The sequence below is a fragment of the Carassius gibelio genome, chromosome A19 (assembly GCF_023724105.1).
Source record: "Carassius gibelio isolate Cgi1373 ecotype wild population from Czech Republic chromosome A19, carGib1.2-hapl.c, whole genome shotgun sequence".
NCBI classification, from domain to species: domain Eukaryota; kingdom Metazoa; phylum Chordata; class Actinopteri; order Cypriniformes; family Cyprinidae; genus Carassius; species Carassius gibelio.
Window position 1 is genome coordinate 5,949,861 of NC_068389.1, and position 19,935 is coordinate 5,969,795.

The following is a 19,935-nucleotide window of genomic DNA, read 5'->3' on the forward strand; positions in this document are numbered from 1 at the left end:
GAGCAATGTGAAATACAGTAATAGGATCGAACAATCCTGATAATGATGCTAACAGATGTTTGCTAACAACATTATTTCTGGTTAATACGGAATGTGTTTTATGCATTAATTTGTTAAGTAAAACATTATCCGAGTTTGTGTTGTTCTCTCAGTTGACTCAAAAATGTGAGTCTTTATTAGGCACCCATGTTGTTCCAGCCACGTCTGTTACAAAACACTCCATACGACTAAAGGCTGGAATACACTACACAACATTTGCCCAGATTCTATCCCTGTTTACAGTCTGGAGAAGTTGATGCCAGTTACCGAAAGTCAGAACCAGTCTGCAGATTTGAGTTGACAGGTTTCCTGGAAAATCACATGGTGTATGATGGGCACAGAGTCCATTTTTTAGCTTCTTGATCAGAGGATATCAAACATGTTTGCTATTTTGAGCCGATTTTATAACACATGTTGTTTTCATTTGTCATGTGTCTCCTAGCAACAAGGCATGTGTTTCTGCATGAGTTTGTTGTGATTGAAATTAACTGAAATTCAGTAGTATGTAAGTGGTCCTCATTCGATTATTGTATGATGCCGAGTTTTGCTTCTGTAACTATTTACAAAGTGGACAAGTGTATAATACCTAGTGCTTTAAAGTTCCAATTAATAAATCTAAATTGAAGGTTTTTGTTTAATTTTTTTTATTCTTCTTGCTTTATAGTATGAATATGTTAAATGCCTCATTAATTTCAGTAAGCCTGTGTGCTCCAAAACATTTACAAAGTTTGCATTTAGATGATATAAGCATTACAAACTTTCACTTCAACCAATATGGATCAACGATTTTGACGACATCATTCTGCACTCAGCTTCAGATTTGTCAGGTGAACCTCCACAGTGCATATAGTGTGCTCCAGTCCAGAGACAAAATGTTGCAGAGCGGATCATACGTGCAAAAGGGGACGGACCAAAAAAAAAAAAAAAACATCTCAAACACAATTGAATTCTAAACAGAATGTTGTATTTTAAACCATGATGGAGCATTATAAACAGCAATGATGAGGATAACACCGGTGCCATGCACCAACATACTGTATATAAGGCCTACAGTACATGTTATTCAAACTGCATTTCTGAAATTATGGCTATAATTTTTTTCTTGTAGTAACAATTCTATATTAAATCTAATGGTGCTTTTCCATTACGAGTACCAGCTCGACTCAACTCGGCTCGGCTCGGCTAAAGGGGGAATCTATTAGACTTTTTTGTTTTTGTTTTACTGTGTCTGTCACAAGCTGTCAAGTGCTGCTTTGCTGTGCTGCGATATAAACCAAACACTAATGGCTAAAAGTCAAGGAATGAGCCATAAATTCCCATTTCAATGGAAATTATATCAACATACTGAAGTGTTTCAAGCCACTTCAGTGGGACTTTGAAATCTGTTCAGTGTATCCCAGCCTTACAAGGGTCATATGATGCGATAAAAATTTTTCCTTTCTCTTTGGAGTGTTTCAAGCTCTTGGTGCATGAAGAAGATCTGTAAAGTTGCGAAGACTAAAGTCTCAAATCCAAAGAGATATTCTTTATCAAAGTTAAGACTCTGCCACGCCCCCTAAAACGGCTTGTTTAAACACGCCCCCACATGTCTACATCACTATGTGGAAATAATGCGTAATGCCACCCAAATGTTCACTCAAAGAAAGGAGGCGTGGTTTCAGTAACACAGTTAGTGTTGAAGCAGCCATGTCAGGGAGATGACAATTTTTTTTTTCTTTTTCTTTACGATTACTTACAACAGAACAGCAACGCATTTATGGACGACTGTTTCATGAACTTAGGAGAAGAGGTAATTCTCACTTTGCTATGACAATCTGGCACTTCAACATATTCTGTTTCACCAAAAATAATGGTCTTTAAAAGAGCATCAAATGGTCCCTTTAACATGCTACATTCAGTGTCTTCTTAAGTCATGCGATATAGATTTGTATGGGGAACATACTGAAATTTAAGTCATTATTTATCGTTTTCATAATCTTCAAGTAAAGTGCCAAACTGACCTGTCACACAAAGTCTGACATCATTACAGTACTCCCAAATCCCTACTGGTAGTTGCATGTCATAACTGAACATGGTGTGCCAGTTTGAAAATGTGAAATGAAAAATGCTGTGTGAAAGCTGCTGTGGAGTTTTTCCATCATGGTCACTGTTTCCCATAAAATGTCGAGATATGGAAAAGAGCTTTATAATAATATCTTGAAAATCCTGCTTTTGTGATCCCTGGGGAAAAAATAAGAGCATTTGAGTTTAAGATGACATAGGGAGAGTAAATAACAGAATACAATTTTTTGGCTGAACCAAAACAGTTTTGTCTTCAAATTAGACATTGCTAATGATGGAGGCCCATCATTCATATTCTAAAAACAGAGCAGTGCCATCATTACAGCCAATGCTTTGGTGACAGAAGGCTCTCTCTCTCTCCGCTCTCTTCCCTGCGGAATGCCCACCCACCAGAGGGACCAGGGCGGAAGGGAGGGGCGGCGTCTGGAGCTTTAGCCTAACCTGAGAGAGGTAGACTGGGCACAGAAAAGAAGCCGGGGCCCCTGGGGACCTGTAGGTGGGAGCAGCCAGCTAGTGCGCTCCATCCCCTTGTACCGAGCTCTAATTGGAGCTGCTGGGCGAGCTGGGCCAAGTTCCCTGGGAACGGGGAGAGCCTGAAGGAGGGAGGGAGAGTGGGAGGAAGTGAAGGATGGACGGATAGAGCAAAAAGACGGGAGGGAGGTTTAAAAATAGAGCAGGCAGATTAAGGAGCATCTGAGAGCGGTGCAGGGGATCGGAAAATCCACCCTCCATGCCAGAGCTGACCAGACCTTCAGGGCATAAAAGCCAGTTCTTCGCAGGGCATGGCATAGCACAGCCGCCCCCTGGCATACGCGTCGCATGGCACCCAGCCCAGACTGGGGCAGTGCTAAGAGCAGCATCAGCCTGAAATGATGACGATCCCTAGCTAAGCTTTCACACAACAGGTGGAGAGTACAGACACCTGTGGGAGATCGCCCAGACTCAGAAGACTGTCTTACACCTGTGTCCTATCCACAGATGCACACCTCCTTGCTGCGATAAAACAACATACAATAATATTAAATAATTGTACAAAGTTTTACATATATAAATAAATATTTGTTTTGTTTTGTTTTTTGTTTTCCCTATTAAACCAATCTGAATACCCTCAAAGAATGATCAAATTCACATGAGAAGCAAAATTGCATAAGAAACTATGAAAACTTATTTTGCTTACCCCACTGGCCATGTTTTTCTTCTAGTGTTAAGTACAAATATAACCAAATATGAAAAACACTTTAAAATGGTCTGAAAAATTTGTTCACATTTTTTTTTTAAAAGCCCAATTCTCACTATTGACTTACTATTATGCCTAAGTTGCTGTTTTTAAGGTAGTTGTTAAGTCTAGGTAGGGTTAAGGGGTCTATAATATTAGCATGCAGAATAAGGCATTAATATGTGCTTTATAAGCCCTAATAAACTGCCAATATGTTATGCATGCTAATTAATATTGAAAATTTTAAGATAAAGTGTTACTATTAATGTTTATCTAAGATTGTTAGATTTTTTTTACTGAAACTTTATTTCCATCACCCTGCTTTTATGCTCATTTTGAAGTATTGCATCAGAGTTGAGTGATGAAACGCTGAATTTCAATTAAAAATGCCTTCATTCGCAAAAAAGTTTTTACGCTCGCTTGAGGTGGTTTTTGATTTGTGAGAAAAAGCGTTAATGTGCATTATGGGAGATGGAAAAATGCATTTTGTGATTAAAATCCTCCAAGCGCTTCAAAAAAGTAATGTGACTGTGCAATGGGAAAGTAAATCCTGACTAACCAGTAGGCTTCTTCTACTTTTCTTAGTGATGTATAGTGCCAGTTTATCAGGAAGTGATGGTTTTGTTCTCTTTGATTCGTTGTATGGAAACAGGACTTGTTCACAAATGTTTTGTTCGATATTCCAATTTTGCGCATAAATTAAATTTGCAACTTTGAATGGAAACTCGGCTAATAAGACAAAAATACAGATTAATACAATTATTTTTGATGTAAGAGTAATTTAATTACATTTGAATCATTCAAAAATTGACTAACTTTTCAACTTTGAAGTGAATAAATAAAAGTGAGAAATGTGTGGAAAACAATGTAGCCTGCTGATTCACAACAAACAAATGGGATTTCTTTAGTATTTTGTGCCGCCGCTCTCTCCGCAAGCAAAAACACAGTGAGTGAGTGTGCACAACTATGACTGACTTTATCATCGAGCACAAAGTCATCCTCTGTTCTAGGCAGAGCATGCACGATTAATTAGTAAATCATTAATTAAGTCACGCATCAATTATTTCGGTTGCAGGGCGTGGAATGAGCTGATCGCTTTAATCAAACCCCAAACAGATTGGGAAGCACCTGGTCACATGATTGTTAATTAAAACCTGCTACATTAATGTGTTTGAGATGTGTCCTTTAATATGCAAGTTGATGAAATATATGATTTGAATACACAAAACAGACACAAAAATGCCTTGGATCTCACTGCACATTTTCACAATAAGACATAGCATATAAATACATGCACACACACGCACACACTCGTGCTCTGTTAGCCTGGCACACAGGGTCCGCTCATTACAACAATGCCAAGCTACCGGTTGCTAAGGAGACCTGTGGGAGAGGGAGTGATCCTGTTGCTATGGCAGCAAGCCTGCTTCCTGCCAACTGTCTTTCCCCATGAGACCTGACCATAGTAGGCAGAGAAAGACAGAACGAAAGAAAGGAAGACAGGGAATTGAATGTAGGAGAGTCAGAGTGTGTGTGAGGGTGTGTTGGGGGTGTAAGAGGGGTTATGGGTATAATGTTGAAAGAGAAAGTCTTTATAAAGAACACAGCAAGCGGGGGTAGCGATGGAGGAGGGGTGGCAGACAAACCACAAAACCAGGGGAGAGAATGTGCAGGGAAAATTGATAGAGTTCGAAAGAGGAAAAATAAAAGAGGCGCTTGTAAAGAGACTGAGAGAGGGCGCCTTCCGGAGCACCATTTTCAGGCACTCTTTCCCATGAAACAACTCGCCGGCTTACCGCGTCGCGTCCTATTGTGCAAGTCCGCCAGCGACTGCACAAGATGGCCGCAAACTACCTCTAATTGTTCCTAGCGAACACTAAAGCGCACCGAGCGCCACCTCCCAGCATGCACTGTGTCACAAAGCGACCCGGCCTAACACTCGCCTGGCTTTTGGGAAGTTTCGCACACTGGATTCCGTGCTTCCTCATTAAGATCTACAGCACATCGCAGCTCCCATTGATCAAATCTACACCTGATATAAGCGACGTGTCATAACAGGTGTGTCGGATAAAAGACGTGACAGAATACAAATTAATTGTGCTGCACTGCGCAAAAGATTCATTAAACACAAATTCAGGAGAGACGCGAGAAACAGCATCGCAACAAATCAACACCCCTGCAAAATGTGGAAGCAACATCCTGAAACAAGACGACAACCGAAAATGTGGGAAGACGAAGAGAAAAGGAGATGATATTGATCAAGCTCAGGAGAAGAGGGTCAAATAAGGAGAGAAACCCAGTGAATCTTCTGTCTCAGATGTAAATGGGTTTTTTGGCTGCCGTCAGATCACAATTGGTTCCATACTGCCTTGCTCTTCTGCCTTTGTGAGGTTTTCGGTTTGATTATGGCTCTTGTGACAGAACTGTTTAAATGAGAGACAGAGGAGCACTGGCACATATTCTCCCACAGATAAAGTGGGAATGAAGTTGGTTTGGGAAGGAGGGGGCTCCTTTCCTCATTCTTTCCTCAGCTGCGCACAGACTCGAATCAGGCTGTTAAAGACATCTATCTGTCTCTCTCTCTGTCCGGGTCTGTTTCTCATTCACAGGGAATGTGGTGTCTGTCGAGAATGCAAGTCTGGCCTGCATGGACACACACGCACATATTCGCTCATTTGTTTATGCACACATTTCGAGACATGACCACTATTGACTTATTCATGCATGTGTTTATTTCCAGAGCACAGCGTGTCTGCCGAGCCCCTCTGTTCCCCCCAAACTCTTTACAGGGGTTATAGGGTTCACTTGGGATTCTCCCACATTAGCTGAATCTCTCTAATGCAACATGAATGCTGCTCTGCTCTGTGTCTGCCATTGACTTCGTCCCAATAGAGACCTGTTATTCCACCTTCATTCATTCTTCCGAATGCAATGGAACTGCAAAAATAATTATTATTTTCAAATATGCTCCCATCAGCAGACAGACCAGCCCCAAACCCGCGCCATTTTTTGAGCTGGCTTCATCTCCCAAAGCATTGTAAGTCAAGGCTGATTGTTGAGACCACTGCATTACTAGCCAATGGTTTCAACAATCTACTTTTTGCTTGCAATGTTTTCGGGAAACTCAGCCCTGGTCAAGATTCTCAAACAATAAGAGCAATGTTTTGAATGCACCACTGATATTTTGGGGGAAAATCAACATTGTTTCAATGGCTTGTTTAACGTTGCCACTGCACATTAGGCTGGAGTAAATGGCTGGAGACATTTACAAATTGTCTCCAACGTTTCTCATAAAGTTCCTTTAAAGAAATGCAGGCACATACAAGACATAGAGCATAGAGCTATCCGCTTGTTAAGGTTTGACATACTGAATACTGTTTCCAGGTCCAAGCCTATACTACTAGTCGTTCACAAGCACTTTTCATTTAAACTAACCCATCAGAGTTATAGTAGCTAGTGGCGTCCCATATACCAATATTTTAATGATTCGGAATAGATGAATCACTGTCTGGCCACTTGAGATTTCAGTATGGAGATAAAGGTTAGGATCAAGATTTTTCGGCAGTGAGTGTATATTAGCACAATTTGTACATTTCTTCTGGGATTTAATAGCGCACTCTGAGCAGATCAGATTCAACAGCCGAATATAATGAATGTGGATAGCAGCTCAGTTCATCTGATGACAAATGTTCATTTTAGATCTCTAATGACTTTTGATTGCAGACTTTGGTATCTTGCCAAACATTTTGAGACATTTGAGAGCTCTTTTCTGATACGCTGGAGGAGACACATCTTAGAGGACTTTTTTTTGAGATATTAAAGAGAGCTCATTTGTTTTTTGAGTTTTTTTCTTTCCTATGGGTTTCATCTCAATCTTTGCTCTGAATCTATGGGAAAACGTAAGGTAGGTCCACATTTCTTCGAACAAAGACAGCCCAATTAAGTCAGTTTGAGTTAGGGTCTGTGCGCCAGAGAGAGGGGTGGAGAGATGGAGCGAGGCAACCATAAAAGCAGTCTAACGAAGGGGGGAAAGAAAGAAGGGAAATATAGAAAGAGGGGTAAAAGACGAGAGCTCGAGTGACTTTGTAGCCAAAGCGAAGCAAGTTCTCTTTTTTTTTTTAGCTTCTCAATGGGAAGACATATGAAATATTAATAACAGCTCCAGCCATCGACTTCAGAGGCCCGCGCTAAAACTTAGTGTCTAATGAGACTCAGCTCATGAATTGCTAATGAGGATGCTTGGAATGTGTGTTTTAAGTGTTTGTGTGCAGGAGCGTGTGTGTTGCAATGGGGGGAGGGGTCATTTGGTTGTGTGTGTGTGTGTGTGTGTGTACGCTCGGGGGTGTGTATGGGGGGGGGGGGTTGAGGAATGCAAAGTCTTTGGGAGACTTAACAGAGAACTTCATTAAAAAGCTGAAGTCTATACACACACACACACATAGTGTGAATATTCAAGAGCCTCACACACATACACACTCACATATCACTTAATATACATCTATGACTGGACAGACTCCTCAAGACCAATCGACAATATTTTTTCAAAATAGTGTATGATATTGTGGTTTTATAAATGTAGAGTTGGCATATATACACATATACACACACACACACACACGCACGCACACACACACACACGCACACACACACACACACACACACACACACACACACACACACACACACACACACACACATATATATATATATATATATATATATATATATATATATATATATATATATATATTCACATAATGAATACTTTACAAATACCACATACACATACACATACCACAGAAAACTCTTTCATTAAAAATTCTGAAAAAAATCTTTGTTGAGTCATAATACACACAATCTGACCTCACTTTTGACCCCTGCCATACATTTCATTGAGAACACTAAGGAACATGTACAATAACAGAAAGAGTCAATGTCGGTTACCACTGTGCTACTGCTTCAGGTTGCTCTCTGTACTCTATGTGTGGCTTTTCGTGTGTGTTTTCTAGCTTCTGCACATGTGATGCATGGAGAGACAGTGTGTCAGTGTGGGTTTGTTCATATACTCTGGATAAATGCTGGGCTGCGATCTTCCTCTCTTCTATATGTCTGTGTGTGAGTGTGTGTGTCTTTCTGCCTGAGTGGTGCTGTCGGTGGGCATCGCTCAGATTCAGCTCGGCAGGCCGAGAGGATCATTAACTGAGACGGGAGGAGAGAGAGAGAGAGAGAGAGAGAGAGAGAGAGAGAGAGAGAGATTGGCTTTGTTCACAATGGGATGCGTGCATATATAATGAATATTATTTTTATGAAGTATATGAAACACCATGCAATGATAGAAATTTGAAAACTCTTTGAATTAGCTTTGTGCTAAAATACCAACATCTGTATTATGATAAAAAATAATAAGTCAGCTAAGCTAGAAATCACAGATGTTGTATTACTTCTGGTTCACTGGAACACATCAGGCACCCCACTGCATTGTGGGATACATATTTATATCTTGGACATTTTGGCAAACGAAGTAGGTCATCCGGATGTTCTGTGCATACATCATTTTGCATACTGGTCTTAGTATATATAATACAGAAATAGTAGGAGTAGTCGTAGTGTGTGATTCTTTGGGCTTCTCATTATCTGTTTGAGAGGAGAAGAACGCCGGCCGGCCGACTCGCAATTACATCCGTCTCTCCACATATCCTTCCAATTCTTAAACTCATCTCAATTTATGTCTTTGAGTGTCTCCTTATCACGGTTATTTTCCTCTCTCATTCAGAATAGCATACTAACATACTACTCTTATTATTTCTGCAGTATGCATATTTAGTTAGATATTCATTCTTCTATTCAGCAAGGACGCACTGCATTGATCAAAGATGACAGTAAAGACTCACACACTGCTACAAATTGATTGATAGACAAGAAACGATTCCTGAGCAGCAAATCGTCATATTATTCTGATTTCTGAAGGACATGTGACACTGAAGACTGGAGAAATGATGCTTAAAATGTGCCTGAAATAAATTACATTTTATGTAATATATTAAAATAGTTGAAATAGAATTTTAAATTGGAATGATATTTTACAGTTGTACTGTATTTTTGATCAAATAAATGCAGCTTTGGTGAGCAGAGGAGGCTTGAAATAATGTGTTCCTCAATGCAGCACACTTGACCTGAGCTTCCATTAAAAAATGAACTGCGCTCACACGCTTAACATCTTTCATTTCACTCATTATTTTAACTGGCCTGCTTTAAGTAGATATTTGTATACAAATTTGCAAAAAAAAAAAAAAAAACTTTTTTCCCCCAATAAAATAAGTGGACACTACACACAAGCATTTATCATTGTATAACAACCACAGTTTAATTTAATATTTATAAAAAAAAAAAATAGGCAAAGAGTGTTCACTGCGCAGAATGCATTATTATATTATATTTATTATTATATTATATTACAACAGTCACTTTACCATTTATTATAAATAAAGAAATAAGAAAAGAGTTATACATTTGTGAACTGGACTACACTGGTCAAACAACAACAACAAGAAACAGGAGGATATATTATATTATTAATTGTTTATTTTTTATGATAATATTTGATAATTATATTTTGTTGTGGAAAAAAAAGTCATAATTTGAGGTTATTGAATGAAATGATAGTATTTAAATCATTTCAAACTGTAAAAAGGACTGTTTCTAGTACATGTCTGTCTCATTTCAACTCTTCCGACAGTCTTTTTCCTCTTTTGTAATTCCCTCATGGTTTTCTTTTCCATCCCTCTTTCCTTGGCACTAGTTAATATGCAGATTAATGTTACTATTAACACACTGATGGAGTCCGATGGCAAGCCATCAAAGACAATAAAGATACTTAATGGAAGCCAGGATTTGATGTAGTCAAAATTTGGGGTGACGCTATAAATCAATAGAGATGATAACTCAACCAATTAAAAAAAAAAATAGTGTGTGAAAGTGTATGTTAGAGCAATAGAAAGATAATTAACACTAGATTCTTAAAGACATCTTAAAATCCTTAAAGAGATAAAAAAAGAGAGTGATTTGTATCATTGTTCACCCGCTTGTCATTCTAAAACAGCATGACCGACTTTCTTCTGTGAGACATAAAAATATATTTAGTCAAATATCTTCTTTTTTTTCTGTACAGTGGAAGTCAGTGGGCACCAAATCTCTCAAAATTATTAAAAATATCTTTGTTTGTGTTCAACAGAAGAGAGAAATCCACGCAGGTTTGAAAACAACGTGAAGGTGAGTAAATGATGACAGAGCTGTCATTTTTGGGTGAACTGGCCCTTTAAGGAATATGCTCAAGATTCCTAATGGATTTTCTATAATAATTTGAAACTAATCCTAAAGAATTCTCTAAAGTCAGAGTCATACTGTGCACACATGCCAACTCTCACAAGACAAATAAGCAACCGCAGCTTCAAAAACAAGCCCAATGTTATTTGATCATTTATTATCATCAATATTATTCATTATCAATTATTTATCAGCAATAAATGATTCTACACCATATTAAACTGAAACCACTCTATTATTTGAAAAGCAAAAAGAAGTTATTTTAGAAAAATAAGCGAAGAAAGCAGGAGGCGTGCGCTATCCACTCATCTCCAATCACCTGTGAGCAGAATAAGATTGGAGAGATGGAAAAGGAGAAAAAGACAAGAGCTTAAAGTGGGAGCTGTAACACAGTCACATATTTACAGCATAATAAAATATATGTGAACCAATACTAGTAACTGTCCCTTTAAGGAATATGCTCAAGATTAGTATATGCCTACTTTTTTTTTTTTTTTTTTACTGTAGCGTGTGATAATTAATACATTACATACACATTGTAAAAATGAAAAATGTACTCTCTTAATGAAAGTCACCCCGCTCCTGCTATCATTGCTTGGATTATCGTCACGCGCCTTCATGATTTTTCTCCAGTGAGGGGGCGGAGTGGATAGTATTGCACTGATTGGCTACTGTGAGCTGACAGGGTGTCAATCAATGCACTGGAGAAGTGTAAAGAAACGACACTTTTCATAACAAGCAACCATATTTTTTTCAAATAAGCCTAAAGAAGCGCAACCTGCAACCTTGGATTTTTTCATGCATCTTAATGAAAGAAGCCCAGAGTCGCGTAATAGAAGCGGACTTGGCAACTCTGACTGTGTCATTTACAACTGTTGCTTATCAGTATCAGATGTTAGGGTCACCGTGCAACTGTCGTATTTCAGACTAAATGGATTACAACTGACCACCTACATCCGATAAAAACATCCTCACTCTTGATAGTCTGATGAAGTCAAGAAAAAACCAACAACAATTGGAATTCTCAGTCCATCATCTTGGATGCTCACAGAATTCTCCTTTGATTTCAATAGAATCCTTTAGGACTGGTTCCAAATCCAAAATAAATTATCTATACGATCCTTTATGAGCTTTCAGAAAAAGAGCGGACGGGAAATATGAATAGATCTGTGCATAATATAAATCATAAAAACGAGAAAGCAGAGAATCCAGAGAGAGAGAAGCTGTGAGAGAACGAGAGCGGCGAGCGAGGCTTGCTACGAGGGTTCAATCCAGGCTATGTGTCGTGTCTGAGAGTTAGCAGTGACACGGGCAGCATATTAAACACTGCATCCTGACCCATTTTCATCAAACTGACAAACAAAATCCACAAAACACAGGCACATCAGCACACGGACACACACGCGTATCTCCCATTTAGTAATGCAAATAAAATATTCAAGCCAGAAAGTGAATATGTAAGTACAGTGTTTTCAGAATGAAATATGTGGAGAGACAAACAGTTTGCATTTTCTTTCCATGACAAGAAACACCTGTGAGAAACTACCTCACGTGAAGAGAAATAAGACTCTTCGATATTATTCTGAATGAGACTGTAATTGTGTAGATGAAGTCAGACTGAGCACTGGGAATGACGCAACTGAGATTATTTGATCAACTCTGCTCATTTGTGAAAATCATTTTTCTTCTTGAGCAGATAGAAGGAATTTTGTTTTTAAATTATACCTCATATTATGTAGCTCAGTATGAGATTTTTACCTGACGGCCGATAACAGATCCCACAGACACTATCATTCACACATTTGGGGTCACTAAGAATGCATTTGTTTTAATAAAAATACAATAAAAACAGTAATATTGTGAAATATTATTACAATTGAAAACTTTTTTTTTCTATTTGAATATATGTTCAAATGTAATTGATTCCTGGGATATCAGTCACATGATCCTTCTGAAATAATCTAGATTTTCCGTCCAGATGAATTTCTGATTATTATCATTACTGAAAATAGTTGCTGCATAATATTTGTATTAAAATATATATATATATATATATATATATATATATATATATATATATATATATATATATATATATTTTTTTTTTTTTTTTTTTTCTTTTTTCAGTATTCTTTGATGAATAGAAAATTTAAAAGAACCCTTTTTATACTGAACATTGAAACTGAAATCTTTTGTAACATGCATCACTGCTGACATGCATCACTGCTGAATGACAGTTTGTAAACATCTCATGACTTTTGCGCCAAATTAAACGTAAACTCTGCCTGATCTAAAGTTCAGAATTGTAGTAAAATCAATTGAAATGAATCCAGCACATGAAGACAAAAGCTCACTTTAAATGTCACACTCTCTTTCCCGTCTAGGCTGGTGTTTTGAGCCGGAGTAATCTACAGAGTGGACCAGACTCAGTGTGTCCAGTCAGAGTCTGCTGTGAGACCAGGGTCAGTCGTACGGTGGATCTGCGCATGCATTAATCATGGCTGCTCTCCTCTCGCCCATTACAGCTCATCAATCTCAGTTTGCCCAGAGCTCTGCAGGGGGTGGTCTTATGAAGATCTGATTAAATATGTAAGCACCTGATAATAGCAGCACATGCTAGGCTTCAGAGTCAATTGTCTTTAACGCGTACAGGCTCTAGCAAGTCTCTTTGGTCGGGGTCAGAGGTCACAGAGACGTCTGTCATTTCATCTGACTGACTTTATTCTGATGCTGAACTGCTGTGGGAAGCAACACCAAGGAGTCTGACTCTATAACTCATAATCTGCGGCAACATTACTGTAGCATTTTTCTGAAAGCACAGGAACGGAAAAAGGTGCAAGCGGGCGTGTGACACTGAGCGTGCGGGGCCTGGATTGTGAGTGTGTGTGTGTGTCTGTGAGTAGAGTTTTAATTAAGGTGGAATCAGAGCAGGATCTGTGCTGCCGTGATAACGAGCCTCATCTGAATTATTAACGAGAACTGCACCTCCCTGGACGTGAAATCCCGTTTCTCACACGCAAACAAACAATTCCAGAACATGCAATTAATAATGCACAAATAGTTTCCAACTATACAATAGCACTGTGGTGCAACACGTCAATGTATATAATCTGTATAGAATGTCAATCAGTTAGAGTTTTTACTTCTTGTACAGTTATATTTCTGTTGTTGTTGTTTTTATAGTTATGATCTTAGGGAACAAAGTTCACTGACAGTATTGTAACAGTCAGTGCATCACAGTCCATTCAGACCCTATAAATTGGCTTGACGAGGCCAATACGATGTATATTTGGAGGGGCGGAGTTTAAACGGACTAAATGATTTGAGAGAGGAGTCTGTTGTTCTACTAGAAGATCCAGTTCTAACATTCTGATTCAACATTAGGAGATCGTTTTTGTTGTTGTTGTTTGTTTGTTTGTTTGTTTGTTTGTTTGTTTTAATGATGCATAGATGCACCATACACAATAAGAATATATCCTGATTCTACAAAATAGATAGGATGAATTTTTATTAAAAAAACAGATATTCTCATCCTATAGAGTACGTTACTGGACAAAGATTTCTATATACTCCCGGATGTTTTGTCCATTTTCCTGGAAGCGAAATGTACATTTTAAATATGGATGATCTGCTAAAAGTAGGAGTAAATAACTAGCAAATAAATGCTGTCAAACCAACAGAGCAACCAACGTTTAGTATTTTTGCCAGTGAAATAAATTTATGATGCTCTAAGTAACATTCATCTGTCTTAATTAGCTTTCATCTGTCATCTACTGGAAGTATTAGTACATTGTGTCTTCTTTTTTTAACTTTTATGATGGGGAACAACAGCATTTTACTGCAATACTGCCACCTACTCTGTTGGAGAATCAAACAGATGCAGTTACTGCTACCAAGTTACTAATGTAGCTCTAATATTATACAGATATTTCATTTTTTACATATCATGGTTATTGTTAATGCTGGTATAATGACACCTCTAGAGCCAATCCCAATGGACATGCATCAGATGGGTCATAGACTAATGTGAATAAGACTAGACTTCATGATTTTTCCTTTCATATATCTTCTCATCTCCGTAAACCTCATATCATTTATTTCACTAAGTTTTCACAGTTTTCACTATTCAGCGCTCTTCAGATCATCCTCTGGGTGCCAGTACGGCCGACTGAGTTGCAGTCACTTCTTCTACACAGTCTTTGAGGGAGTAACAATGACAGTGTTTCTCCAGAGCTGAAGGCGTCCGACTGAACCTCTGCTCTGGCCAAATATCCTGGCACTGAGATCTGCCTCAATGTCCAGGCCGGCCAGCGCTGGGGTCACTGAGGAGCTCGGTCAGCCCGGCCACTGTTGCTCATGTCTCTCTGTCTATTCCTCACTCTTTCAATACTATGTGTGTTCATACCTCTTCTACAGTTTCTGTGCCTATGCCTCTCACATAAACGCTCAAGACACGTTCTAGAGTTACAACAATGAAGATAAAAGGAAAGCAAGTGTTGTTAACTCAGAAATGAAGCTCTCTACCTATAGGTACCCTACATATGCATATAAGTATCAACAATCACAAATGAGACCAACCTGTCCTCCAACCAATACACTCGTATAGGTTGTTTGTCCAAATCCCTGAAATACGACCCATCAGAGCGTATACTACAATTGCGCACCTATCGGCAAAAGGTCGTTTTCATAATAATGTTTTGTATTCTTTTATTTGCACTCTGGTTTGTGTTTCGTGTAGCTCAGTTGGTAGATTATTGCTTTATTCCTTGATATGTAATCATGCTATCATGGGTTTGATCCCAGGTAACGGATGTGCACAAAAATGTGTATGCTCAATAAATCATAATTTAGCATGATTTCTGTGAGGGTTAGGTTTAGGGGTGGAGTTAGGTGTTAGTAAAATATGTAGGAAACACTGTGAGATCGGTGTAAAACACCCACATATTGGATTTAAATAAACGTGTGTTTTGATTGGTAATGACGTGATACGTCATTTCTTGACGACAGATGCAACGCGATACTGTCATTATTTTTAAGCCTGCTAGAGGGCGCTTAACTTTAAAACGTAAATATAGGTCGTAATAAATGCTTGCACCAATGACCTATATGGTCGTTTTTTGTTGGAGGACAGGCTCATCCATTGAGTTCTTTGAAAAAGCAACCTCTGAGCTGTAGAATTGAACTTTGCCTATAGGTAAAGCTCCAGTTTTATTCTCTGTAAACCGCTGTAGACACACATGCATTAACAGTAAGCCCCATCCCATGACTTATTTTTAAATCACAGATAAATGCAATAAATCCTTGGAAGGCGTCTCATACGTCTCAACAGCCGCTAACAGGATGTGACACACTCCTGGTGTACAATTAAAACGAGATGCCTCACATCAGCGGGCTCATCTGAAAACCTCATGTTACACCACAGATGTGTAGAGACACTTTAAAAGAAAGCGAACATGAAAGCCAAACCCTCCGACACGGCGTCCCACCGTGAACCGCGAGCATTGGTCACTTGAATGAGCCATGCGTGTTCTTCTCTGCCCATCTCATACTCATCTTGTATGAGTGTGCTGAGGAGGTTCTACACAGTCCTAAGTAAATATGTTTGTGTGTTTTTGTGTGTGTAGCACACAGGCCTGCATGTGTCAGAATTAAATGCGCATTAAAATCTGCCGCCAAATGTTCTGTGGCCAACATGTGTGAGCTTGGTCTGTTTTCCACAACCTTATTTTGATTGAATCAAGTTGTTTTTCTCCATTTTTTTCCTCCTGCCGGCCAATCAAATCCCTGGACTTATGGGAACATATGAGCGACATACAGCTGTGCATCCCTGGGCAGCACAAACAAGTCGTGAACGGAATTAAACCAGATTTAATTTCAGTTCAAAACTACAGGCTTAAGATTAGTTTAGTCCATCTCTTTGTCCTCTGTATCCAATGAGAAAACAAGGATCTAGCATGAAGTAAATATCCCATTTAGAAACATTAAAAACTCCCGTTGTTTTGATGATGTAATCAAAGGCATGTGTGTATCAACTATTGCACACATATGAAAAACAAAAACATTCTGTGAGACAAGATGAATCTAAACAAGAGCACGCCATAATCTTAAATCAAGAATAAATGCAGCAGTAGATTACTTTTATGTATATTTATTAGTATTGATATTATTAATTATCTTGATGTTATAAAAATGTAATTAATAAAATAATATATACAGTTTAGCTGTAATAATTCTAGAATATTTATTGTGTTATTCTATTATTTATATATATATATATATATATATATATATATATATATATATATAATGTTTGTCTGGCTTTTTATTCTGTACGGTTTTGTATTTTATCTAATATCTGATAAAAGAAGACACTTCATAATTGTTTGTCTTTCTGGATGTTTTGTGATGTGATCTCGGTGATCTTAAATGCTTGCCAGAAAGCCACAAACCACAGAGAGAAATAGAATTCAAATTCAGTGTCTGACTATCATTGTCTAACTTAGATGTTGGTGCTGAGGGAACCGGGAGAGACAGACAGACAGAGGTCCCTTGGGTTCTCCATGAAGCCTGTGAGAGCATGTGCATACAGTTCAAAACATCAAACATGATCTCATTAAAACCTTTGAACCATGACACACACACAAAAATGAACAGCTGAAACATTCGGCGTGGTTTATTCTTTTGCCAACCAATGTGGTGCAATTATGCAGTTGCATTTGCTTCACTAAATAACCTTCTTCGATTATGTAATGTTTTAATTACAATTTTACACCGCCTATTTTATTTCCCATAGTCTTTTGGATGGATGTCAGGACGGAATATGAGACGGCAGAGAGAGGGAGGGAGAAGGAGGAGGAGGAGGGTGCGTTCTGGAGATCTCAGAGCAGACAGACAGGCGTGCGTGCGTGCGTGTGTGCGTGCGTGGCCGACGCGCGGGGAAGCTGACCGGACCCGTGCGTGTCCCCCAGGTGACCTGCCTTACGAGCACGGCCCGCGCACTCCAGCTCATCTCATTGACGGCGTTATGATCAAGCTCAATGCGTCATAAACGCCATTGTTGCGTCACAGACGGTCAATACTGTAGATTTAAAACATTGTGAGAGCAATGAACTCACTGAACTCTAGCCCGTCTGCTCTCCTCCCTGTGGAAACCTTTCAAATGCGTGCTTTAGGGAACAGCCTTCACCACAACGTGTCAAAAGCATGCAGGTATCTGGCACGAGCGAAGAACAGCCTTTTGTGAAATGCGAGATACCTACATGCCGAGCGCAGAACATGCAATTCTAACATAAGACGATCAGGTGGTAACCGTACCTTCCAGCCGGCGGAGCTATTGCTGTCTCCTTTATCCTTGAAATAGGGCACAAATCGCACCATCCAGTCGTAGATTTGTGATAAGGTGAGCCTTTTCTCGGGGGTGCTCTCTATGGCACGCGTGATCAGATCCGCGTACGACTGGTTGCCCCACGCGTTCCGGCGCGACGACTTGGATTTGCGCAGCTGGCCGGCCACATCCAGCGCGGCGCCGGACATGCACGCTGGGGCGGCCGCGATGGGCGCAGGGGCGCCGGCTGGATGCTTGAACTCCGTCGGCGCGCCTCCGCTCCGGCACGCCGGCACGTTGCGCGGCTCCACTTTCACCGGCAGCGCGCGGCTCTCCTCCTCCGGGCACGGCAGCGGCCAGGTGCACGACCTCGGGCGGCAGTGCGGCTCATAGTCGGCGTCCAGTTCAACCTGATGCACGTCTACGCCGCCGCTCTCCATCATTAACATGCTGCTTTTGAGCGTCACAAGGCAAGGTCAAGGGGAAAACAACAATGCGCCCTTAAATCCAGTAAGGATGGAGTGTGTAGGATTCTCTCTGTCTGTAGTCTTTTTTTTTTACACCAAATGCAAAGCGTGAATAAAAACAAAAGCACCGGGAGCCGTGAAGAGACTGCTCATTCTCGTGTCTGTAGTCTGCTGTAATGTAGGCTACTAAAGACGCAAAAGCATCCAATGCATCACGATGTGCAACAGTCTGTCTTCCATATTACTGAACAATTCAGTCACACGCAAGCGGGTGTCCATAGGGCTGAGGTGCTGAAATCACACACCCATCACTGAAGCGTCTCGTGCATGCGAAGTCCCTTTAATCGCGCGCTCGCACCAACTGTTGATTGCTTTGACAGACGGTCTGACAGACACGCTGGGCAAAGCTTGTAAATCTATCACATCAAGAAGGGCGAAATCAATTGACTTCCTCTGGAGTCTGGCCACAGTTTCCGTTTGTCTGGAGCTCTCCCGTCCCTTTCTTTTTTTTTTTCCTCCGTAGATTTGTAAGCGGTCTCTCACGCGAGCACAGCCACTATTACTGATAGTAGACTAGACACGGCGCGAGCGCCCTAAAAATAGGGTCGCGTTAATGGAGCCGCACAAGTCAGCCGAGTCTTTTCCCGATTCTGAATTCCCCATGCGTTTTTATTTTTCTCTTTTTATTTCCTTTTCTCTGCGTTAGATCAAATATTCAGACGAACATTCCTTCCACATCGGTTCACGCCTGTTTGCGGATGACTAGACGGGGCTGTAGCGGCGGATAAATGCTGCTATCAGATAATTGGACGGCGCTTGAATCAAGTCACTCCCTCCAGAACAGGTTTATCCGGGGGACGCGCATCTTCCACACAACATTCCTGCCTCTTTAGAAAGATTTACATGTGCAGAATTTCCTTGCACGTCCATCTCTAATGGCAAGTCTTTTTAGCATTTATTCTGAGTATACTGTAAAAAATATTTTCGAAGTAGACGATAAAATAAATATTATTGCAGCATGTTTTTGCTAACTATCTCATTTTTTCTACATACAATTTTCACATTTATTTTAATGTGTTACTTGTTTTTTTGTAATTGCCTGTGACATTTACTAGATGTTTCAATGTGAATATTGTTTCTTTATTGTACTTTGGTTACTTTTTTTCAATTAGGGTACTAAGTAATCCTACTTTAACAACTTTTAACTTTCAGTTTCACTATCGTTATGCACTATTCTTGAACTGAATCCAATATAGGCCTAACATAATTCAATTAAAAAAATAAATAAATGAGATGAAAATTAAAAGTTGCTATTTACAAACAGAATAAATTGGTGTCTACTGTAATGTACACTGTGAAAAAAAAAATGTGGTCGGCAGCACTTCACCCTTGAAAATATGGTAGCAGCATTTTAGGTTTTACAGACTTAACTTAAATTCACAATACAAAAAACGTATTTAAATAACTTATGTAATGTTAATAAACCCAAGTACTAATATCTGTTT

The 19,935-nt window shown here is 39.5% G+C and overlaps 1 protein-coding gene across 1 annotated transcript in view; it reads right to left on the bottom strand.

Moving 5' to 3' along the window:
• LOC127935789 (forkhead box protein O6-like) overlaps positions 1 to 19,203 on the bottom strand; it is a 30,701-nt gene extending 11,498 nt beyond the window's left edge. Inside the window, exon 1 of the mRNA XM_052533966.1 lies at positions 17,954 to 19,203. Coding sequence (XP_052389926.1) covers positions 17,954 to 18,412 — 459 coding nt within the window. The 5' untranslated portion in view covers positions 18,413 to 19,203. The remainder of the gene's footprint in view (positions 1 to 17,953) is intronic.
• Positions 19,204 to 19,935: the final 732 nt, after the last annotated feature.